The sequence below is a fragment of the Marmota marmota genome, unplaced genomic scaffold (genome assembly GCF_001458135.2).
Source record: "Marmota marmota marmota unplaced genomic scaffold, marMar, whole genome shotgun sequence".
Classification (NCBI taxonomy): Eukaryota; Metazoa; Chordata; class Mammalia; order Rodentia; family Sciuridae; genus Marmota; species Marmota marmota.
This window is the reverse complement of record NW_025999853.1, coordinates 49,377,279-49,402,177: the sequence shown is the minus strand read 5'-3', so window position 1 is coordinate 49,402,177 and position 24,899 is coordinate 49,377,279. Positions and strand designations below refer to the sequence as shown.

Below are 24,899 nucleotides of genomic sequence, written 5' to 3'. Positions count from 1 at the left end.
CGAGCCCTGGCAACGGCGTGACGTGAGGGTACCGGGAGCTGCGGTCACGGCTTCAGTTCTAGCCTACCCGGTGGCCCGTGCGGAAGCACGGCGAGAGGAGCCGAAGCCCCGCGCCACCCCGGCGCTCCGGGGCGCTGAGCTAGCCGGGTTGCCCTTTCTGCCACTCCTGCTCTGGAGTGAGGAGGTGCAGCGGGCGTCAGAGCGCCAGGAAGGGTCGCGCGCATGGCCTCTGCGGGCGCGCGGCGGCTCCCAGCTGGGACGCGCACGATGGCCCAGAGCTGCGGCGGCTTCTCGATCCGCCAGGGCGCGCGCCCGGCCCCGCCCCCAGGCACTCCGCGACCGCTGCGACCAATGAGGTGAGAGGGAGGTGAGGGCGTCTGCTATCAAGGAAAGGGGTTCCGCCAGCACCCCGAAGTTCATCGGTGGAGGGTGGTAGTCCTGGGATGCGGACGCGGTAGGGGCTGGCAGTAGTGGTGCCCTGGAAGCTCAAGTAGAACTTTGGAGAATGCTTTTGCAAATTATATGCGAGGGAAAGTGCTCTGGGTGGGTGCCAATCAATTCTTCGCCGAGGCGGATGCCCTGGCAATAACGGGTCGGGCGAGGCTTTGGGATAGTGATGCCCCTGAGTTTTGCTTTCAGCAATGGCGTAGCCCCAGAGGTAATTGGCGCTTCGCATGCACCCCTCATTTTCCCAGCCCCACCCTAGTCCTGTCCTCAACCGCCCTAGACCTTTCGCACTCGTGACTGCCTGGCGAAGGAGCTAGGCGAGCTGCAGCAGGTGCTGGGGGGGAAAGCTTGTCTGGACGACCTTCCTCTGGGATGTTCCCCTCTTCCCCTTCCCCTGGAAATGGTTGAAGAATACAAAAAAAGATTGTGACGCTGCCTCTCCCTTTTTATTGGCCTTAGGTTTCTGATCCCCTACAGCCTCCTCTTGCCCCGAGGTGCCCAGGTTTCTGCAGCTGAGACTGGCTTAACTCCCAGTCGTTCCTTCATGGGCTTTGCTGCCCCTTTCACCAACAAGCGAAAGGCTTACTCAGAGCGTAGGATCATGGGGTGAGCATCCTCTTCTGACCTGCATATCCCCACCCCTCTTCCTTTCCAAATAACCATGTCCAGGATATAATAAATGTACCAATGGTGGACGAGATTCACCTCTGGCCACCCCACTCCACAGATATGTTACTGATCCTTTATTCTCCCCTTCCATCCTTCCAATCTCAATTTCCCTCTTTTGTTGCTATGCATGAGCATTGAGTGAAATAAGCCTAGAATTGGACCATATGGATATAATATAACACGATGAGAGGGTATTATTTCTCTGATAACTTTTTTAAAAATGTATTTCGAGCACAATACAAGTGTAGCAACCAGGCTGCTTAGGTATTTTACATAAAATGTCTCATTTAATTATCATAACAAACCTATGAATCAGGTACTTGATGAGAAAATGGAGACACAGGTTATTTACCTAGGGTCACACTGTTAGGAAGCTGTAGAGCTGAAGCTGGGCACAGTGATGCATGCCTGTAATCCCAGCGACTTGGGAGGCTGAGGAAAGAGGATTGTGAATTCAAACCTAGCCTCAGCAACTCAGGGAGGCCCTAAGCAACTCAGGGAGGCCCTAAGCAACTCAGGGAGACCCTGCCTCTAAATAAATAAATAAGAAAGAAAGAAAGAAAGAGAGAAAGAGGAGAGAAAGAGAGAGAGAGAGAGAGAGAGAGAGAGAGAGAGAGAGAGAGAGAAAGAAGAAAGAAAGAAAGAAAGTTGTAGAACTGGGATCTGACCCTAGTGAGATCAACAGTAAAACTGACCATCTCTTATCCCTAAAATTTTCCTAAGATAAAAATAATGAATGTAACCCTCAGCACCAAAATAACAATAGTAATAATAATAATAATAAATGTAAAAGCATTCTGCAACTTACAAAACATAAGGTAAATTAACATCATGGGGACTTGTACATGTTTGCTTTTGGAAAAACCATTTGTCCAGTCTTAAGATTTCTAATGCCTGAAGGTGTATGGTTAGCGGGCAAGATATGAATTCAGGGGCAATGGCAAGGGGGAACCTGGCCCAGCTGGCAATTTCTTGGCTTCTCTGATTCCTTTTCCCTTAGGTACTCAATGCAGGAAATGTTTGAAGTGGTGTCCAACGTCCAGGAGTATCGCGAGTTTGTGCCTTGGTGTAAGAAGTCTCTGGTGGTATCCAGCCGTAAGGGTCACCTTAAGGCCCAGTTGGAGGTTGGATTTCCACCTATAGTGGAACGTTATACCTCTGCAGTTTCCATGGTCAAACCTCACATGGTCAAGGTGAGGCCTGCTGGGGAGGGATTGACCAGGTTTTTTCTCTTAACATTTTCACATTTAAAGGCGATTTTGGAGCCGGGTACGGTGGCATAAGCTTGTCATCCCAGTGGCTCAAGAGACTGAGGCAGGAGGATCGCCAAGTTTGAAGCCAGCCTCAGCAAAAGTGAGGCACTAAACAACTCATTGAGCCCTATCTCTAAATAAAATACAATAGGACTGGGGATGTGGCTCAGTGGTCCAGTGTCCCTGAGTTCAATCCCTGATACACACACACACACACAAAAGGATATTTTGGCTTTCCTCATAATGACTTTATCACCTCATATCAAGTATTTCCTCAATATTAGAAGAAAATTGGCTTTTAATTCCATCTTATTGCCTCCTATACATAGTGATATGGCTTAACTAGCTGTCTTATTCTAGGCTGTTTGTACTGACGCCAAGCTCTTCAACCACTTAGAGACTATTTGGCGATTTAGCCCTGGTATTCCTGCCTACCCCCGGACCTGCACTGTGGACTTTTCGGTGAGTCAGAAGGCTTTGCAGCCCAGGTCTAAAACTGAGTGTGAGAACAGAGCTGAGGTACTGTGACAGGGTTATTCTTTAAGTATATTTAGTACTAAGCATTTGCCAAGTTTATGGGTTTCACAAGTCTGAGTTTATATAGACTTGTACTCTTTTCAGTCCTAAGTCAGGACTCTTGAGAGGGTTTAAAGAACTGGAGGGGACTGGGAATAAAGGCACTGAGGAATAGTATCCTTGCATTTGCCCAAGGACAACCTAATGTGGATTTGAAGAATTTGTCTCTTCCACATTCCCAGATTTCCTTTGAATTTCGTTCTCTGCTGCACTCCCAGCTGGCCACCATGTTTTTTGATGAGGTTGTCAAACAGAATGTTGCTGCCTTCGAGCGCCGGGCAGCCACCAAGTTTGGTCCAGAAACAGCCATCCCCCGTGAATTGATGTTCCATGAGGTGCACCATACTTGACGCAAAAGATTGTTCCCTAACGTCTCCTCTACTCCCCCTTCCCACCCAATTCTTATTTATTTGGCTTGGCTCCTGCTCCAGTCTGAGGATTGGACTGGACTATTTATGACAATGTTCTTCTCAATTCCCCAGAAGTTAGGCTCTACACTGACTGGAAATGTTGGGGGAGGGAGGAGGCAGTGAGGATGAATATGGAAATGACACATGCCTAGGAAAGGGTCAGGTTTATTCTGAAAGCTCCATGTGCCTGCAACCTTTTCACACTGAATTAGGATCAGGACTATGTGGTTCTCTGAGCCCTGTCAGGAGACCATAGTATCTGACCAGGGAAAGAGATCAACTTCTTGAAGGCTTGAATACATTAAACTTTTCCTCTGGCATAGTGATATTGGGTGGTATATAATTTTTGCCTGGCTTGAGATTTCTCAGGAAAAAAGGCAATCTGCTCCCAGCTTGAAATCCATATTGCCTCAGTTTTAAGAATATTTCCATGCTGCCTGGCTAACAGAGTGAGGAGCTGTCTCACCATCACAGCAATAGGGCCAAGGAGGAAAAAAAAAAGCAATGAACAAAACTATCCTTGTACTCTTTGGTTGTACCATATTCCTCCACTTGGCCTGAGTTTTTATAAAAATTTCAATAAATTTTGAGTGTGAATTTGCCTTTTTTGTATTGTTTCTTGGGAAAACAACAGATACAGCAGAGTAGAAGAAAGTGATGGGGGAGTAAAGGTGTAAAAAGGCCTCTTGGACACAGTGTCCCTGCTAACTATAGTAGCACATTCTACAGGCCAGGATCTAGTACCCACCCCCTTACCTATTTATAGACTTTTTCAGATCAGTTGCAGGAGGAATCTCCAGAACAGAATCATCTCGTTTCAGACTTTCCATATATCTGATGCCTTCAGGATCACCCTTTGTCATTTGGGGGAATGCCTTAAGGAAAGCTAAGAGTTGGCACTCCAGGACATACCAGAGCCCTCTAGTGTTCAGGTCCTTTAACTAGCAGTCCTAGATCATTTGTCCTTGATATATGATTTGTTCCTTTCACTCAGTGGACCAAACCACTTCTTGGATTAGTCATACAAGCAGTTGTTAGGTCTCAGCTATAGTCCTTGGATGTTCCACATTATAACAAAATTAGAAAGGATGGGAGCTAAAGGTAAAGAACTTCCTAACAGTAAGGAGAGACAGAAATCTCCTTTGGAAATCTCACAGGAAGCCCTTCCTCTGAATACCAAAACTGCTTTTATCTTCAAGCAGTTTTGGGGCTGGGGTGGTGGCTCAGTGGTAGAACACTTCCCTAGCATGTGTGAGGCACTGGGTTCGATTCTCAGCACTGGAAAAAAAAAAAGGATGCACAGGATAACTTAGGACTTGTTAAGTTTAGGATCTTGCTAGTCAGACTCCTTACCTCATCATAATAAAGATTCTTCCAGGACTTATTAGCAGGCTCAAACATTATTAATAAAAACATTTATTTTTTATTTTATACAGAATACCCTGAAGTCTGTATCATGACTTGAGAGTCACCCAGGGGTTTACAGTGTGTCCATCTCAACAGCGTGGTTCTGGGGTTTGGGGATCCACACAAACACAGGCAGGAGTTTTGAGGGAAGAAAGGGGCACAACAGGAGTGTATCTCAATCCTTTCTCAAAGAAAAGGCAGTAGAGCATTCTGAGTCACTGAAAACCTGTGCAAATGGGGCTTCTAAAACAAACACTGTACTGCAAGCTCTTGGGATGGGGCAGGAAAAGACATTGATAAATAAGGGAACATTTTCTTGTGACAGGATGAGGAAGGTCTACTACTCTTTTGAGTGCCCCAAGCGCTAAGACCTGATACTTGAAGGAAGTCATATCCAATCTTGAATAATTTCTCTGTTCAAAAAGAAATGCTAGTACCCCTGGGACCAGATCATAAAGGAACTGGCCATTCCTGAGCCCATTGTTCTATGCCCCACAGTGTATTAACACAGGAGAAAAAGAAGTCATTGTAGTGGCTTATGTTCTGTGGAAGTAAAAAGTTTAATTCACATTAAGCACTGATAAAGCCAAATGACTGGAAAAGACCACAGATCTGACAAACCTGCTAAAAGAGGTCTCTGGTAGAGAACAAGAAGGGAAGGTCCAGAGCATCCTCAGCTTGAGGCATAGCAGGTATAGAAAGTCTGGAAGAAGGCATTAAAATAGTGGAAAAAATCCTACCAGACCTTAATTTTAATGGGATAATTTTTTAAAAAAGAAACTTTGGGTATCAGTTGTCAACAAATATCACACCTTTATGGTCACTTAGCAGCGTTAAAAAAAAAATTGCCACAGTATGTCTAGCTAACCAAGAGGTCTTGCTAGGAAGTGTTTGTGTACATAGGAGAAGGCCATGGGGCTTGGTATAGCTGATAATCCAACATGATTCCTATGGAAACAGAAGGGGAAGAGTCCTGGCTTGCTGGCCCAGAGGGCTGGGCAGATAAAAGCAGAGACTCCAGAGTGACTGCAGATTCTTTGCAACTTGCTTTGACTCAGGGAAGTGGAGTCATATTCTCACTCCAGAGAAGGTAGGGGGCCAAACCTAACCCATACCACATGCATTAGTCCTGGTTATCCTATAGTTGATGGGCAACTTGTACCAGGAAGGAAAGGGAACTGGTTAGGGAAGAAGGGGTCACTTTTCATCTTTTAAAGTCTTAATTTATATTTTAACGTCAAACGTTATTTTCAGTGCCTCAGATACAATTTAATCTTAAATCTTTAAAGGGCCCCCTGAAACAAAACAAAAGTATACTTTTTTTAAGCTTCCTCATCTTCGGTAGTCAGTTTCCCCCCAGTCTCCAGTTTTACCCTGACTTAGAGTCCACAAACTTCATCAAACCATCCGTGCTCATGGACTTGGGCCTTTCTAAAGGGAAGCCTAGGGCTCGGCTCCAGATGAGCTGTGCCAATACACCCAGTGCCCGTGACACCCCAAAGAGGACTGTGTAGTAATTCATCTCCGTCATGCCATAATACTGTAAGACAGAAGAGAAAAAAGTTTTGTTATAGATCCAGAAGCAGTGATATGTACAAGTCTAGGGTGATGAGGTCTGTTCCCCCTTGTTCTCTAAGGACTTGGCTCAGTCTTAAATAGAAATAACAGAGGTATGGCAATTGCGATTCTGAAAAGAAAGAACCCCAGCCCCCACCCCTGCCACAGACAACTGTCAGAAGGTTCTGTGAAGGAGGGGAGAGTCTGTTTTGATGAGGGAGTTGACTGTGTACACAGCAGAGAAAAGTAGAATATGGTACAATGAAAGGGAAAGCAGCAAAGGGAGGACTCACCTGGAGCAACACCCCACTGTGAGCATCTACGTTCGGCCAAGGATTCTTAGCCTTTCCCTGCTCCAAGAGGATATTGGGCACAATCTTATACAGCTGAGCAACAAGTTTGAACATAGGGTCATTGGGTAGGTGTTTCAGAGCAAACTCTCGCTGACAGGAATATCGTGGATCTGTCTTCCTTAGAACTGCATGACCATAGCCTGGGACAACCTATATAGGGTGAAGAAAAAAAGATGATTGGTATCCTCAGGTAGACATTTTTATCTAACCATGGTGGTGCACACCTGTAATCCCAGCAACTCAGAAGGTTGAGGCAAGAGGATTGCAAGTTGGAGGCCAGCCTTAGTACGGTAGTCATACCCTGTCTCAAAATAAAATTGAAGAAATAAAAGCTAAGGATGTAGCTAAGAGGTAGAGTGCCCTGGGGTTAAATCTCCACAACCACAAAATTAAAAAAAAATTTTTTAGGGTAGTCAAATGGGGAACTATGCACATGCATGTCTAATTTAGGGGCCCTCTCATTTTTTTCCTTCTTAATTCTTCCAAATTACAGGACACAGAACTTGGGAACTTACCCGTCCCGAATTGAGTGTGTTCCAGATGTAGTCTCTTAACTTTTCATCTGACACATCTTTGCCAACTTCCTTCTGTAGTTGTGTTAGCCAGACAAGTACTTCCTGTGGGTTAAGGTTTGGGGGAAAAAAGGAATGTTAATACATATGTCAGGAGAAAATGCTAAGATGAGGAACAGATATGGGGATAAGAAAAACCTGGAGCAAGAAAATAATCTTACCTGATTTGCCAGTCCATGTAGAGGTCCTGCAAGCCCATTCATGGCTGCTGCAAAGGACAGGTAAGGGTCTGAAAGCGCACTGCCCACCAAGTGGCTGGTATGGGCACTTACATTGCCACCTTCATGGTCACTATGGTAAAATAAGGGAGAGCCAAGGGGAGAAAAGACAGATGTAGTCTCTTAACTTTTCACCTGACACATCTTTGCCAACTTATAGAAACATAGACCTTGCTGATAATTTATTTGTCACATCTTACTTACTTATGGGCTCACACCAGCCTATAGCCAGTCAATTATACCTAAGCATTTATAAAAAGACACCCTAATCTCATCATCAGCTTTTGTTCCCTAAGCTACAGAGCTGAAGAGTTACTGGTTGATGATGTCTGTGTGCTCAGCTCCCTGATTCTACCACAACCACTCCAGCTCCCCACAACCCCCTGCCTTAGTGCTGAGAATAGAACCTAGGATTCTGAATGTGCTAAGCAAACATTACCATTGAGCTACATCCCATGCCAGGCTCCCATTTTTTTTTTTTTTTGGTGGTGCTGGGGATTGCACCTGGGGCCTTGTACATGTGAGGCAAGCACTCTACGAACTGAGCTATATCCCCAGCCCCAGGCTCCCACCATTTTTTTTTTTTTTTTTGGGTGCTGGGGGCTGGGGATTGAACCCAGGGCCTTATACACGGGAGGCAAACACTCTACCAACTGAGCTATATATTCCCCAGCCCTAGGCTCCCACTTTTAATAACAGTGGCCAGAAGAGGGAGCTCCAGGAAAGTTGAAGGACCATTTAATGTTTACAGCTAGTTCCTTTTCCCAGAAACACCATCTAATTCTTAGCAGGGTTGGTAGTAATTTCCCTAGGACTTAACCTTCCATTCTAGGCCATTTTCTTGTTTTGCATCATCCTTTACAACATTTTCCCATCTACTTAATGCAGACCATCTGTAGCCAGAAAATGACAAGATTCAAGAGCTTTCAAAAAAATTTCCTATTGATATAGGAATATGGTGACTATGGTTGCCAAGTCTAGCTCACCTGTGGATGGTGAGGTATAAACGCATGAGCTCAGTGAACTGGGCATCAGTATAGCCTAACATGTTGGTGAAATTGTGGGACCAGTCCAGCTTAGAGTCAATGGCCCCAATACTGCTGCCCTCCCGGTAGAGATTCCGGTAGATCTTTGCAGCAACACAAGGTAGTTTTGCGATGAGATCCATACAATCTTCATATATTAACTGATGAGAAAAAGAAAGAAGAAGAAGAAAAAAATTACCACTAGCAAAGAAGAATTAGGTAGGGATAGTATTTGTTCTCTAGAGAATGGGCTATTTGGGTTGGTGGTTACATATTGAGTATGTTTTGAAGTATGGAATAGTAATAATAATAAATATTTACTGAGTAAGCTATTATGACTCAGGCACCACACTAAGTGATTTGTAATAGTTTCTCATGTACATTAAAACATTATTCCCAATTCTTACTATAATAACCACCATTTCAGATGACAGAACCGAGCCCCCAGTATTCAGTTACACGCCAAAGTCAGGACTCAACCCCAATATGTTTAATTATGATCTATTATCACTCTAACACGACTTACAACACTGTGGTATTTATTTTGTTTTGTTTTCTGGTACTGGGAATCAAACACAGGGCCTTTCATGCTAAGCAAGCACTCTTAACACTGAGATGTATACCCAGCTTGCCCCCTTTTTTTGTACCAGGGAATTGAACTCAGGGGCACTCAACCACTGAGCCACATTGCCAGGCCTATTCTGTAATTTATTTAGAGACAGGGTCTCATTGAGTTGCTTAGTGTCTCACCACTGCTGAGGCTGGCTTTGAACTCTTTTTTAAAAAATATTTATTTTTTAGAAGTAGTTGGACACAATACCTTTATTTTGTTTATTTATTTTTATGTGGTGCTGAGGATGGAACTGGCATGTGCTAGACGAGCACTTTACCGCTGAGCCACAATCCCAGCCCTGGCTTTGAACTCTTGATTGTCCTGCCTCAATTTCCAGAGCCGCTGGGATTGTAGGCATGTGTGCGCCACTGCATCTGGCCTATCCCCAACCCTTTATATATTTTAGTTTTAGATGGACACAATACCTTTATTTATTTTTATGTGGTGCCAGGGATCGAACTCAATGCCTCATGCATGCTAGGCAAGTGCTCTACCACTGAGCCACAACCTTGGCCCCCTTTATTTTAATAATTCCGAAAACTGGTTGGGCACAGAGGTGCATGCCTATAATCCCAGTGGATTGGGAGGATGAGGCAGGAGGATCACAAGTTCAAAGCTAGCCTCAGCAATTTAGCAAGGCCTAAATAAGTCAGTGAGACCTTGTCTCAGTAAAATACAAAAAGGGCTGGGGATGTAGTTCAGTGGTTAAGAGTTTGTGGGTTCAATCCCCAGTACTCTCCCACCCAAAAAATCTGGATGTTGAAGCTCATGTTATAATCCCAACTCTAGGCAGGAGGATCATAAATTTAAGGCCAATTTCAAAATTTGGCAAGGCCCTGAACAACTGGAGAGACCCTGTCTCAATTAAAAATTAGGCCAGGTGTGTGGTGCACGCTTGTGTAATCCCAGCAGCTTGAGAGGCTAAAGCAGAAGGATCGAAATTTCAAAGTCAGTCTCAGCAATTTAACAAGGCTCTAAGCAACTCAGCGAGACTCTATCTCAAATTGGAAAATAAGAAAAGAACTAGGGATGTGATGTGGCTCAGTAGTTAAGTGCCCTTGGGTTCAACCCCTACCACCAGAAAACAAACAAATAAACAAAATACAACTCACCACATATCTCCTCTAAAAGATAAAGATTTCTTATAACCAAAATCAGAAATCTATCATTCTACCTTAATTTTTTAAATAAATCCTCAATGTCATCAGATATCTTGTCAATATTCAAATTTCCCTGATCAAGTTCCTCCAACTTTCATTTGTTTGAATCAGTCCTTACACTGATTGAATGTGTCTGAATCTCCCTCTTCTGCTCTACTTTATTTATTTTGCAGAACTGGGGATCAAATAAAGGGTCTCATCCATGCCAGGCAAGTACTCTACCACTGAGTTACAACCATGGGCTATTCAATACAATTTTTGGGTACTGGGTATTATCTACCACTGAATTTTCAGACAGGGTCTCACTGAATTTCCAGGGTGGTCTCAAATTTGTAACCTTAGGCTCCTGAGTTAGCTGGGATAACAAGCATATATAACTGCAACCAGCTCAAGTGCATTTAAAAAAATTTTTTTAAATTATCTTTTTAAAAATTTTAAAAAATATTTATTTTAGTTATAGTTGGACACAATACCTTTATTTCACTTATTTATTTTGATGTGGTGCCGAGGATCGAACCCAGTGTCTCACATATGTGAGGCAAGTGCTCTACCATTAAGCCATCACCCCAGCCTCTCAAGTGCAATTTTTAATAAGACTATTTCATAAAGTGTTGTGTTCATTTATTAGGAGGCATACAGTATCTGGTAGCCTCTCTTTTTGTGATGGTAATTATTTGTTCCAGACCGGTGGTCTCAATTGTATCTTCCCCAAGAAATTCCGAATTCCATTAGCAAAAGGACAAGTTTTTTTTTGTGTGTGTATGTGTGTGTGTTAAACACTGAACCTGGCATACTAGGTAAGCCCTAAGCTATTCTCCTGGCCTTAAGAAGTTTTAAAATACTAAACAAATCTGACAGAACTCCTACTTCTTTCCTTCCACTCACTTTCTTTCTTTCTACTGGGGACTGAACCCAGGGGTTTACCACTGTCACAAGCCATCCATGGGCTGTGTGTGTGTGTGGACTATTGCGCACAGTAGCCAAATGAGGGGATAGGTCTGGCACTGGCAAACTCCCTGTAGGGGATTGATCGCATGATGCAGGTGAGCCTCCACCTCTAGCTCTGCCTAAGATCCCACACAGCACCTGAGATGGGTGTGACTTGCCAAGATGTCAATCAATCTGCTGACCAAAAGACATCAAGAAGCAAGACTTCATTCTTGAAAACTTACCCTGCCTCTGATGTCCCTGCTAGAAAATAAAGGAAATGCGGGCTCAAGCTCTCTTTCCAGCATGGAAGCTTGACCCTTAAGGTCAAAGAGCCGTCGTCCTACCCTTGATTCCAAAATTGTTTCTGTGTTGTGTGATCTTTCGCCACCTTTTTCTTAGTTGAAGGTTGCAGCCAGCCTGTTTAAACCCAGTTTGTCTTGCCTGTGCAGATCATGGTCAAGATACCACCAACTTCCCTTTTGAGACAGGGTCTTGCTAGTTGGTTAGGGCCTTGCTAAGTGCTGAGGCTGGCCTTGAACTTGGCAATCCTCCTGCCTCAGCCTCAGCCTGGTTACAAGCATGTACCACTGCACCCAGCTTCTTTCTTTCTTTTTTGATATGGGGATTGAACCCAGAGGTGCTTAACCACTAAGCCACATTCCCAACCCTTTTAAATATTTTATTTAGAGACAGGGTCTCACTGAGTTGCTTAAGGTCTCACTAAGTTGCTGAGGCTGGTTTGAACTCATGATCCTCCTGCTTCAGCCTCCCAAGCCTCTGGGCACCCAGCTTATTTCTTTAATAAGTTAAGAGTGAGGTGTTATTTAGGTAATTGTTACCAACTCATGCCTTTTTTTCTTGTGGGGCTGGACATTGAACCAAGGGCCTAGAGTGGGTTATGCTATCATAGTACCACTGAGTTATGCCCCCAGTCCATTAATTCATTATTCATCCTATAAAGCTTTGGAAAAGACATGTTAAAATATGCCATCATCATAACTGTCTAGAATAAAGGTAACAAAACTGACCATAATGATCATGAGGTACCAAGAGCCACCATCTCCACTTGTGCTAGTAAAATTCTGGCCAAGAGTCTTCCATTTAGCTATTTCTCATTCACAAGACTTAGAAAAAGAAGACAGCCAGAATTAATAGTGAAGAAGGAGATCCCAGAGCCAGCAAACTAAAGATTCTATCTGGTCTGCACCACTTACTAGTTGTGTGACTTTGGGAAAGCTACTTAACTTCTCTAATCTCCAGTTTTCCTGTTCCATAAGAAGATGGGATTAAGTAACATCTACCTCACAGTTATTCTAAGGATTAAGTTAAATATGAATATAAAGCACTTAAGCATATCTATCATGATTTCAGTAGCTATCAGGTGTTAGAATGATTACAACTTTATTATAAGCAGTTTCAAAACCCACATAACATTCATAGACCTTACAAAAGGTGGCATTACTAGCACAATTTAAATCAGCTGCTTCACAAATTTTATTAAATCCAACAACTTAAACCTACTTCATAATTAAACAGCTGGTTGCATCAGGAAAATCTCCCTGTCATGAGAAAATTAAGTCAATAAAGAATAGACTTAGAGGCTGGTGAAATTCTTTCAAATCAATATATTATACTACTCATCTAAAATCATGGAAACTATTATGGAGGAAGTGTTACCAGAAGATGATCATGCTCTTAAGAAATACATTATGGGTTGGGGATGTGGCTCAAGTGGTAGCGCGCTTGCCTGGCATGCGCAAGACATTGGGTTCGATCCTAGCATCACATAAAAATAAAAGATATTGTGTCCACCTAAAACTAAAAAAGAAAAGAAATACATTATGTTAAAAATGATGGTGGAATGTGGTGGTCATTATTATCCAAAGTACGTGTATGAAGTCACGAATTGGTGTGAATATACTTTGTATACAAACAGAGCTATGAAAAATTGTGCTCTATATGTGTAATAAGAATTATAATGCATTCTGATGTAATAAAAAAATACATTAAAAAACTTCTTGGTATAAAATTTTAATCAGAAATAATCAGGTAAGCAGGGCATAGTGGTGCATATTGGTAATCCCAGAAACCTGGGAGGTTAAGGTAAGAGGATCACAAGTTTGAAGCCAGCCTGGGCAATTTAGTGAGACCATGCCTCAAAATAGAAAATATGAAAGGCTAGGGCTAGAGGTCAGTGGCAGAGCGCTTGCCCAGCATGTGCAGGGTCCTTGGATCAATCCTCAAATCTGCCTCCCCTCCCCACAAAAAGGTAGCAACTCAATGATATTATGTTATTATTATGTTATTTTACTTAAATAGCTCATTATAAAATTAGACAACACAGAGCACTGAATTAAAATGGCATGTCTGATCTTTGAGAGAGACATAAGGCAACAAAAGAGTATCATGTACTATTAAACAAAAGCACTTACTGGTGCTAATTTTTGTGTCATAAAGGGGACAAATCAGTATTGCTTATAAACCTTCTCCAGAAGATCAGTAAAGTCCTGAATTTTAAGAAGTTTTTTGAATCAAACTCAATGGCATTCTTTTTTTCTTTTTTGGTGGTGCGAGGGACTGAACCCAGAGCTTTGTGCATGCGAGGCAAGCACTCTACCAACTGAGCTATATCCCCAGTCCCAAACCCAGTGGCATTCTACCACTGAGCTACATTGCACCCAGCCTGGAAGCGTTTCTTTCTTTCTTTTTTTTTTTTTTAATTTTATTTTTTATTTATTATTTTTTTAGTTTTAGGTGGGTGCAATATCTTTATTTTATTTTTATGTGGTGCTGAGGATCGAACCCAGTGCCTCACTCATGCCAGGCGAGTGCGCTACCACTTGAGCCATATCCTCAGCCCCTGGAAGCCTTTCTAAAAGACAAATTTTAGAGTAGAACTTAGTCCTAATTTAATCTTTTATGTTATAGTGCCCTGCAGAGATAAAAGTTACCTGAACATTATTTTTTTTTTAGAATTTTTTTTTAATATTTATTTTTTAGTTTTCGGCGGACACATCTCTGTTTGTATGTGGTGCTGAGGATCGAACCCAGGCCGCACGCATGCCAGGTGAGCGCACTACTGCTTGAGCCACATCCCCAGCCCTGAACATATTTTTTAAAAGAAAATAAAAAGCAACAGATTTTATGATCTATTATACCTGCTGACAGGTAGTTTTAGAAATGCTTTAAGTGGCCAGGTATGGTGGCACATGCCTATAATCTCTGAGATTATATTATATATTAGGAGAATTGCAAGTTTTAGGCCAGTCTTGGTAACTTATCAAGATCCTGTCTCAAAATTTTTAAAAAAATTAGAAAGGTTGCAGATGTGGCTCAGTAAAAGAGCACCCCTAGGTTCAATCCCCAATAGAAAAAAACCCAAAAAAACAAAACAAGCTTTAAGATGTTATGAATGTTTGTATCTTTTGTCATTCCTTCCCAACCTCCCCAATGATAACTGAAAATTAATATCCATTTAAGGGCTGGGTTGTAGCTCAGTGGTAGAGCACTTGCCTGGCATGTGTGAGGCAGTGGGTTCAATTCTCAGCACCGCATATAAAACAAATAAAATCAAATCAAGGTCCATCAACAAGTAAAAAATACATGCATGTATATATATTTTTAATTATTTTTTTACTTGTAGATGGACTTAACATCTTTATCTTATCTATCTGTATTTATTTATTTATTTTTATGTGGCGCTGAGGAGCGAACCCAGTGTCTCACGCATGCAAGGCAAGTGCTCAATCACTGAGCTACAACCCCAGCCATATATCAATAAAATCCATTTCAGCCAGGCAAGGTGGGGCATGCCTGTAATCCTAGCAGCTCAGGAGGTGGAGACAGGAGGATTGCGAGTTCAAAGCCAGCCTTGGCAAAAGCCAGGCTCTAAGCAACTCAGTGAGACCCTGTTTCTAAATAAAATACCAAATAGACCTAGGGATGTAGCTCAGTGGCAAAGTGCCCCTGGGTTCAATCCCTGATATCTGCCCTCCTCAAAACATTAATATCCATTTCAAACCACCCCCCTTTCCCAACAGCAAACAAAATTCTCTCTCTTTTTTCTTTGGTGACAGTGTCTCAATGTGTTTCTCAGGCTAGTTGAACTCCCAGGCTCAATTAATCCTCCCATTTTCGCCTCCCCAGTAGCTGAGACTACAAGGCATGTACCAGGATGCCCAGATAATAGACAAAATTTTCTATACATAGTTGGCAAATAAATACCAATCAATGAAGTAAGCAGGATTTAACAGGCCCCAAAGGGGTTTCAAAAGACTAGTGTATCATGCTATTCTGTCTTACATCATAAATAAACACTTTAGGGCCTTCCTGGTAATTGATATCTCAGGTTAAAAATCATTTTGTATGGGGCTGGGGTTGTGGTTCAGAGGTAGAGCGCTTGCCTGCATGTGTGAGACTCTGGGTTCGATCCTCAGCACCACATAAAAATAAAGATATTGTCTCCACCATTAACTAAAAAATAAATATTTAAAAAAAATAATTTTGTATACCTGCATTGTAAAAAGGTATTTTTGTTGTCCCTATACTATGTTTCTAATTAAGAAACAGAAGAAAATGGGAGCTGGATGTGGTAGCACATGCCTATAATTCCAGATAACTGAGGAAGCTGAGGCAGGATTGCAACTTCTAAGCCAGGCTGGGTAATCTACCAAGACTGTCTCAAATTAAAAAAAAATAAAAAAAGGGGGCTGGGGATGTGGCTCAAGCGGTAGCGCGCTTGCCTGGTATGCGTGCGGCCCGGGTTCGATCCTCAACACCACATACAAACAAAGATGTTGTGTCCACCGAAAACTAAAATAAATAAATAAATATTTAAAAAAAATAAAAAATAAAAAGGGCTGGAGATACGGCTCAGTGGTAGAAAGCTTGCCTAGCACAAGTGAAACTCTGGGTTCAATCCCCAGTTCTGACAAAAAAAAAAAAAAAAAAGGGATGTCCTCTTGTACACCTAGCCACATAATTTGTACTTTACCCAGTGTTTGTGAGTATGTGGGTAATTGGAAGAGGATGAAAGTAATCATGTAATGTACTATGCATTGGGATAAGACACAACAGCCTGCTCCAACCACAGAGTTCTAACTATTAAGGTCACATTTCAGTTTTAGAAAATAAAGCTATATGTTTCAAGATCCCACTCCCAAGATATGAATCATCTTTCCACTCCTGACAGGTACCTTAGGTGGTCTAGCCAGACATGGCTCATAGAATTAGATTCCAGAGTTGACTTAGCTGTCATTCACTTAACTTTTTAGATTTCTCAAGGTTCTCCTGATTTGAAGAGGGAGAAGTGGGCCTCAGAAGTTAGGTGAGAGTGCTCTGTGAAATCCTCCTCAGAAACCCTTTAGTTATGTAACATACTTTTTAATATTGCAATAGTCCTGTGTAGCAAGATTATAATTTGAAAATCTTACAGCAAGATATGGAATTATAGTCTATTTTTTACATGTATATCAACAGCCAAACCATTGGTGATATAATCCATGCTCTATTTATCTTCATAATCTCAACAACAAACAAGGCAAGCCTAAAGTAAAATCATCTTTTTATTTTTTTTGTAGTACTGGGGTGGGAATTCAACCCAGGGGTATTTTAACACTAACCTATATTACCAGATCTTTTTGTTTTGAGAGAGTCTCACTAAGTTGCCTGGGCTGACCTCAAACTTTCAATTGCTACCTTAGCCTTCAGAGAAACTGGGATAACAGGCATGATTCACTGTGCATGGTTGTTTTCTTTTTGGTGCTAGGATTAAACCTATAGTCTCCAACATGCTAAGCATGTATTCTAATACTGATTTACACCCCCAGGCCCTGAAACTTTGTTACATTTCTTCCATTAATCAGAGAAGAAATCCTCTAAAGATTCTATATTACCTTTTCTTCCTTCACATTCAACTCCTTTGAATTCTTGTCACAAACCATCACTCAGCCTAAATTTCTTACCTCCCAGTACTTGGTACGGTTAATACCCTCTGCATATGCCCGGGCAAAGTTACTTTCACTATTGAGGGCAGTAATGGCTGCACTGAGTTGAGACATGGGGTGCAGGTTGGTGGGAAAGTTGTCCAGCATGGTGACCACATGAGAAGGCAGAGCTGCCCGCTTTGCCCACTCCTTTGAAAGCCAAGATACCTGTGGGAAAAGAATATATAGAAAATCCAAGAATGTTCAACACAATCCACTTACATAGCAGAACTCTGCTAACTTCTTCCCCTCACTCTATATCTCTATAAACTACGACCCACAGTCCAGTCAGTATTAAATGTCTAAGATACAGAAAGGCAAAGAATGGGAATAAAGAAGGGCCAATTTCTTTCTGCTTTACCTGTTCCTCTGTTGGGATCTGTCCAGTTACCAGCAGCCAAAATAAGCCCTCAGGAAGGGGTTCTTCCCCCCCCTTAGCCTTAGGCAGTAATTTCTGGCATTCAGGGATACTATGGCCTCTGAATCGGATGCCCTTGATGGAGAAGAGTGATAATTACAATTCAAGTTTTTCAGCTATAAGTAAAATAACTGACCTGACCTATTCATATCAGACATTTAACAAGTTAGAACATAACTTTCAAAGCTTAAATCTTCATATATTATTATTGCTTTTGAACTTTTATTTTCTATTTTGATACATTAAAAGGTAAACTTATTCTTTAGTTATTCCATATTCTCTAACTTTTAAAATACGAAAACAGGTGCTCTGTGCTGTTTCCTCATTATCTAATCCACAGTTTGGTGGTTTAGTTTGCAAACTGGTCTGTATGGTCAGTAAATTCAATGATTATCAGTGATTGACACGACAGTGTCTTACCTCATCGGGATCAAGAACTGATGTTTCATATACAAGTCCCTTCATGCCTCTCATGCCACCATACATCTAGAGAAAAGAGGATAACGACCAGTAGTCAGAATGATTCAGTCTAGAGCTTGTTCAAGTTTTATAGAACCTGGGAAACAAAATTTATTCTTTAACTTCTAAGGGGGAAGAAAATTTCTGGGGAGTTAACTTACTGAAGGATTTTTCAAAGACTGCTTATATTGGAAATGAAAATTTTAAGCTAAGAAATTATTATCTTTCCTTAATGTTTCTGCTTCTACTGCTTCCTTTTAAAAAATTTTTTAAGTTGTAGACAACCCAACCCCTACTGCTTCCTTTTCTTATTGTATTTTTTCTCCTACCCCATTCTTAACCTCCCTTAGACCCTCAACTAAAGTAAAAAGAATGAGATGTATTATAGGGAAAGGGAAATCAGAACAATAGCTAAAGACTATATAAAATTATTAGATGAGCTGCTCAAACTCTTAAGGCTAGGGAAGTTATCCTCCTAAAGCTCTCCTAGAGGACCTATTATGGTTTAACTAGATGGTTGGTACAGTATGAACTCAAAGACAGAGAGCATTCTAGTTCCAAAGGCTGAGGGATTGGAAACAGGACCAGAAACTGTATTCATCCCTCCCCTAGATGAATTAGTTAGGTTCAATTATTAAATATGTAGAAGAGAACAAGCTAACCTCTAGTGAACACCATAAGCCCAAACATTTCCTTATACAGCACAGAATACTTTTAAATAATCAGCAAAGAGAATGGTAGTACTTTTGTTGAAGCACAAAACAGGTTACTTTTCCCAGCCAAGACCTGCTAAGCCTTACCATGTCCACAGTAATTTGGCCCACCACTGTCTTGCCATGTTGCTGCCTGAATGCCTTAATTCTGGCCTGCTCCTTAGGTATCAGGTTGGCCAATATGTCTTTCAAATTCTACAAAGAGAAACAGAAGGGTTAAGGTAAATGTTTGAGACTTCCTGCAAAGTACATATGTGAAGACTACTTTTTAGTATCTGGCTTTATCTGCCAGGAACGTCTGGTCAACCACTCTGTACAGATGAGGGTAAAAGAATTAGGCAGAGGGAGCAAGGAATAGAAAGATATTGTTTAATGGGGAGTTTCAATTAAGAAAGATGAAAGTTCTAGAGATAGATGGCTCACAATAATATGGATGCACTTACTACCACTGAACTATACATTTAAAAGTGATTAAAATAAATAAATAAGGTAGAGCGCTTGCTTAGCATGCATGAGGCACTGGGTTCGATCCTTAGCACCACATAAAAATAAATAAAGGCACACTTGTAATCTCAGCAATTCAGAAAGCTGGGCAGGAGGATTGCAAGTTTGCGTCTAGCCTCAGCGACTTAGCAAGGCCCTAAGAAACTTAGCAACACCCTGTTTCAAGATAAAAACAAACAGAGGCTAGGGATATAGCTCAGTTGGCAGAGTGCTTGCCTCACATACACAAGTCCCTGGGTTCAATCCCCGGCACCACACACACACACAGAATAATAATAATAAAAAAATAAAAATAATAAAAAGGAATGTAGCTCATGGGTTAAGAGCCCCTGGGTTCAATCCCTGGTGGTGGTGGTGGGAAGATTAACAGATTAAAATACAATTTTGGGGGGCTGGGGTTGTGGCTCAGATGTAGAGTGCTCCTCTGGCATGAGTGAGGCGCTGGGTTCGATCCTCAGCACCACATAAAAATAAATAAATAAAATAAAGGTATTGTGTCCAACTACAACTGAAAGCAAAATATTTAAAAATAAAATAAAATAAATAAATAAATGGTAACTTTTATATCATGTAGAGGGCTGAGGATGAAGCTTAATGATAAATTCTTGTCTAATGTGTAATGTCCTCAGTTTGAATCATAGCACCACCAAAAAAGAAAAACAAAACAAAACTATATTTTATAATCTAAAAACTTAAAAATCGTAGGTAAAAATATTTGCTATTCCCATCTTACTATATCATTGAGTAAATTATCTTTTACATGGTAATAATAGTAATAATAGTAGATACTTCCACGAAACTCAAGATAATAAGAGGCTAGGTGGTTGTCCCATACTATCCAAGAGTAAGACTACCCCAAGTAGTAAGTGATTTTTGGCTTTCTTTTTCAAGCCTTACCGTGGTAGAAGTACTGGCATGCCGGGCTGCAAGAACAAGACAGGATGCATTCTGCAAAGAAAAAAAGAAAAAAAAAAATCCTTATGTAATACTATTCTCTCCTTTGTATTAACAAGGAGTTAGTGACTCAATCGCTCTCTCTTCATCTGAACCTCTTCAGACAGTATGACATATGAAAGCTGTATAAGACCACAAACAGCTTGGGAAGGAGTTACCAGTATGGAGGCAGCAGTAGCACAGATTCATTAGCATTTCTTGACAAGTCTCTTTTCTCATCATCTGGGATCCAGGGACGTGTAGCTGTTAGACTGTCTAGCCCATCCCATTCTAAATGTCCGAATTCTGAATGGCCCCAAGGAAAACAAATGAAGAAACTAACCAAGAACTCAAGGCTGCTGGTAAGACCTTTCCAGTACCTAGTCTTCCAGCAGCATTCAATCTCTCTAGTCTAAAACAGCCCACAGGCAAAGTTCTAACCCTCTTGGAAAAAGCACAGAGAAGACTACTTAGAAAAGGCAATGGAAGCCAAGCCATGCTGGCGCACGCCTATAATTCCAGTGGCTCAGGAGGCTGAGGCAGGTGGATCATTAGTTCAAAAGCAAGGTGCTAAGCAACTCAGTGTCTCTAAATAAAATACAGAATAGAGCTGGGGATGTGGCTCAGGGGTTGAGTGCCCCCTGAATTCAATCCTCAGTACCAAAAAAAAAAAAAAAAAAAAGAAAGGCAACGGAAACTAGGAAACTTTTCTAAAGGTGTCAAAAGAAAATAATTATTAAGCTACAAATAGGGGTAGTAAGAGGTGTGTGTGTAGTGGTGATGGTGGTTATGACTTAATAGGATGAAATAAAGACATTTTCAGATAAGCAAAAAGTGAGGGTTTATCACCTACACACCTGTACTAAAAGAATTTTTCAAGATACACTTCAGGAAAACTAACCAAAGATGGTTCTGAGACCTAAGAAAGTTATCTTTCATTACAGAGATAAATAATATAGTTTATATTCTCTCCTATGCTGAGACACAGTTTCATCCTCAAGGAAAAAGTACTCTCTATGAGAAGACTGTTGAGTTGCAACAGAAGTTCAAAACCAACTTTGAAATAAAACAACCAATTATACTACTAACTAGGACTAGGGCCTTAGACAGGGCGATTAAGTTTTCTGCACTAGGTTATTCTGAAGATAAAATGAGATAGTCCAAGCAAGTCTCAGTTTCCTTATCTATAAAATAGCACTAATACCCATGCCATAACATACTGGATTGTCTTGTAATAACTAAATTACAACAATGTAAAAATACTTCACAAACTAAAAGATCACATACACATATACATGTACAAGTAAACTAATTTGGAGCAAATCTATACCTTTGTTCCTTTTGTCAAAAGACCAGAGACACCTTTTCTAGTAACCATTTCACTCCTGTTTGGCTGTATTGAAAATTATTAGTTACTACATAAATCACCATAGTCATGTAGCTTTAGTAAGGCCTAGGGTTTTTCAGAATTTAGTAAAAAAGAATTTTTAAAAAATCCTGTGTCCAAAAGAATCAATCCAGGGTTTAGAAAGTTGCTCAGTGTTAAGAGGGCTTGCCCAGCATGTGCCAGGCCATGGGTTTAATCCTTAGTACAGTAAGACATACACACATACACAAATAATCAATCCAAAGCTAAAGTCAAAGAGCAAATGGCAATCTAGTGTGTCTATAAAGCAAAGGGGGAACATCTTAACTTATTAGCTAAGACTGTCTTTAACTCCTTTTAACAACTTCCTAAAGAGTCTCCTCTAGCGCTGAGTGTAGCTCAATGGTAAAATGCTTGTTTGTCTAGCATGTGAGAGGTCCTAGATTTAATCCTGACACTGAGGTAGGAAAAAAGTCTCTATGGCAAGAAGGAGAGAGCACAAACAGAATTTTAGCCCCCTATACCTATATGGCAAATAGGGAAGATGGACCTAGTACTAAAGAAATAACTTTGCTTTATGTTACTAGTCACCAAATAGAAAACATGTAAATGAGTTTATTATTCCATAGGGCTAATCTACTACAAGCTATTCCATGCTCCAGGATCCCATAATTATAGAGGTCTCATTTCCCAGAGATCACATCAGATCTTTTTTTTTTTTTTTGGTGATACTAGGGTTTGACTCAGGGGTGCTTTTACCACTGAGCTATATCTGCAGTCCTTTTTATTTTTTATTTTGAAGACAGAGTCTTCATTGCCCAGGCTGGTCTCAAATTTGTAATCCTTCTGCTTCAGCATCCAGTTCACATCAGACCTTTTAATTATGGGAAGTTCTTTGCTGTGGTGGTTTTGTTTTACAGAAGATACAGGGAACAGATCATCTAATAGAAGAAAAAAGTTGAAGCCAGGCACAGTGGCACATGCCTGTAATCCTAGCCATTCGGGAGACCAAGGCAGGAAGATCATAAATTCAAGGCCAGCCTGGGCAATTTAGCAACTTAATGTCTCCAAATAAAATAAAATTTTATTTTATTTTAAAATTGGGGATGTAACTCAGTGGTAGACCACTTGCCTACCATGCAAGAGGCCCTGGGTTCAATACCTAGTACTGCCAAAAAAAAAAAAAAAAAAAAAAAGTGGAATGTGATGGACATCATTATCCAAAGTACATGTATGAAAACACGAATTGGGTGTCAATCTACTTTATATACAGAGATATGAAAAACTGTGGTATATTGTGTAATAAGAATTGTAATGCATTCTGCTGTAATGTATTTTAAAAAAATAAAATCAATTAAATTAAAAAAAAAAGAGCTTGAAATCTGTCTATAATGATAATTTTCCACATCTAAACCATCTTAAAAAGTTCCTATAATGGCTAGCTGCTTCTTCGCTGGCAAGAGAAAAAATTACAAAACTAGTTTAAGCAGGGCATGGTACACTTCTAATCCCAGCAGCTCTGGAAGCTTTAAGACAGGAGGAACAGAGATTCAAAACTAGCCTCAGCAATTGAGTGAGTCCCTAAAAACAAAACAAACAACAATAAAAAAAACCTAGCTTAAGGTTAAGTCTTAGGAAAAAATAAATACACCAACCAAAACTATTCAAATTTGTGATAGAATCAGAGCCCAAATCTTAAGATGAAATGCAATTTTAAGATTGAGGTCTTTCTTACATAAATATGAACATAAAACAAAAAACAGGTCATTTTTTCTCTGAGACAGAACTATTAACCTGCTGAATGAGTTGCCTTTTCTTTTTCTTTGGTACTGAGGATTGAACCCAGTGGTGCTTAACCACTGAACCACATGCCCAGCCCTTTTTAAAATATTTTATTTAGAGGGCTGGGGATGTGGCTCAAGCGGTAGCACACTCGCCTGGCATGCATGCGGCCCAGGTTCGATCCTCAGCACCACATACAAACAAAGATGTTGTGTCTACCGAGAACTGAAAAATAAATATTAAAAAATTCTCTCTCTCTCTTAAAAAAAAAAAAAATTTATTTAGAGACAGGGTCTCACTGAGTTGCTTAGGGCCTCACTAAATTGCTGGGGCTGGTTTTGAATTGTGATCCTCCTGCTTCAGCCTCCTGAGGCTAGGATTATAGGTGTACACCACTATGCCCAGTTCCTTTCACTTAATATTTAAAACAAAAAGAAGTAATCAGAAAAAAAAAAAAAGGGAAGGTCACTTAAGGCTATAAGAACACTACAACATTTAAAAGAAATCAAATATATCACAACTGCTACTTAGTTACATCCACCTCTCAATTCTATCCGTATGAATGCTACTTTAAGAAACGGTTGGGGGTGGACCAGGGTTATGGCTCAGTGGTAGAACGCTTGCCTAACTTGTGTGAGGCACTGGGTTTGAACCCCGGCACCACATAAAAATAAACAAATAAAATAAAGTAGCAGTCTTAATTTCCTTTATAGATAGCTTCTTTGCTATTTAATGAGGAGCTTTAGGAACAACCTAAAAAGAGCTGATCTCAAAAGTTCCCTAATCCCACATCAGCAATACTTCTTAGCCAGATCTCCAATGTGCAAAGCAATGCTGGTTTGTAAAGAGCTTGTGTAAAACAGGAACTACAATAGTACCCACCTCAAAGGACTAAGGATTAAGTAAGTACACATACACACACACACTCTTTATTGGCATTCTCTCTCTCTCTGGAGAACTGCTTAAATGCTAGAGTAGAAAAAATTCATGTTAGAACAATTTTAAGGATGTAGAGTACAGGAGTTAGGAAATCTGGGTTCTAGTCCCAGATCCTTTACTAAATAACTGAGATATCCAAAGCAAATCAATTACTGTTACCCATTCTATTTCCATATTTAACATAAAACTACTTAGCTTACAGTCTTGATTCTAAGGTTTTAAGAAGCATGCATATAAAAGTACTTAAAAATCTTGCTATTTGAGGCTGGGGAGTAGCTCAGTGGTAAAGTATCTGCCTAAGAAGCATGAGGCCCTGAGTTCAATCCCCATCACCACATAAAACAGAAACAACAATAAAAAAAAATGATATTAAAAAAAAGAAAAAAAAGAAATGTTTTTAAAAAAATCTTGGTATTTAAGCAAGAGTGTGGTGGTGCTCACCTATAATCTTAGCTATTCAAGAGGATGCAGCAGGAGGATGGCAAGTTCAAGAGTTCAAGTCTACCGGGGTGGGGATGTGGCTCAAGTGGTAGAGCGCTTGCCTAGCATTCGTGAGGCACTGGGTTAGATTCTCAGCACCACATAAAAACAAAATAAAGATTAAAAAAAAA

At 40.7% G+C, this 24,899-nt stretch overlaps 2 protein-coding genes and 1 non-coding gene across 5 annotated transcripts in view; 1 reads left to right on the top strand and 2 right to left on the bottom strand.

The window, feature by feature from the left end:
• Coq10a (coenzyme Q10A) lies at positions 1-3,952 on the top strand. Of its 2 annotated transcripts, XM_015483215.2 has the most exons (5): positions 4-356; positions 907-1,053; positions 2,117-2,309; positions 2,730-2,831; positions 3,128-3,952. In XM_015483215.2, the coding sequence occupies exons 1-5, from the start codon at positions 223-225 to the stop codon at positions 3,293-3,295; spliced, it is 744 nt and encodes a 247-aa protein (XP_015338701.1). In that variant the 5' UTR covers positions 4-222; the 3' UTR covers positions 3,296-3,952. The 2 variants fall into 2 exon arrangements, with proteins under 2 accessions (XP_048663322.1, XP_015338701.1); XM_048807365.1 differs by lacking the exon at positions 907-1,053 and having other exon boundaries at positions 1-356.
• An 803-nt stretch (positions 3,953-4,755) lies between these two features.
• The window catches only part of Cs (citrate synthase), a 22,053-nt gene continuing 1,909 nt past the window's right edge, over positions 4,756-24,899 (bottom strand). For both annotated transcript variants that reach the window (XM_015483213.2, XM_015483214.2), the window contains exons 2-11: positions 20,166-20,216; positions 18,852-18,959; positions 18,013-18,078; positions 17,536-17,667; positions 17,154-17,342; positions 8,449-8,648; positions 7,406-7,535; positions 7,188-7,289; positions 6,613-6,822; positions 4,756-6,302 (exon numbers count right to left, since the gene is read on the bottom strand). In XM_015483213.2, the coding sequence (XP_015338699.1) occupies positions 6,132-6,302; positions 6,613-6,822; positions 7,188-7,289; positions 7,406-7,535; positions 8,449-8,648; positions 17,154-17,342; positions 17,536-17,667; positions 18,013-18,078; positions 18,852-18,959; positions 20,166-20,216 (1,359 nt within the window). In that variant the 3' untranslated portion in view covers positions 4,756-6,131. The remainder of the gene's footprint in view (positions 6,303-6,612; positions 6,823-7,187; positions 7,290-7,405; positions 7,536-8,448; positions 8,649-17,153; positions 17,343-17,535; positions 17,668-18,012; positions 18,079-18,851; positions 18,960-20,165; positions 20,217-24,899) is intronic.
• On the bottom strand, positions 8,057-8,136 carry Trnag-ccc. Its single transcript has one exon. It is a non-coding gene; the product is annotated as a tRNA-Gly (tRNA).

Bases quoted from the DNA above. Each gene is read 5' to 3' on its own strand.
- Coq10a (XM_015483215.2), top strand. From the start codon at position 223: ATGGCCTCTGCGGGCGCGCGGCGGCTCCCAGCTGGGACGCGCACGATG. The intron at 1,054-2,116 runs GTGAGCATCCTC...CTTTTCCCTTAG, and splicing joins TCAGAGCGTAGGATCATGGG to GTACTCAATGCAGGAAATGT. The intron at 2,832-3,127 runs GTGAGTCAGAAG...CCACATTCCCAG, and splicing joins CCTGCACTGTGGACTTTTCG to ATTTCCTTTGAATTTCGTTC.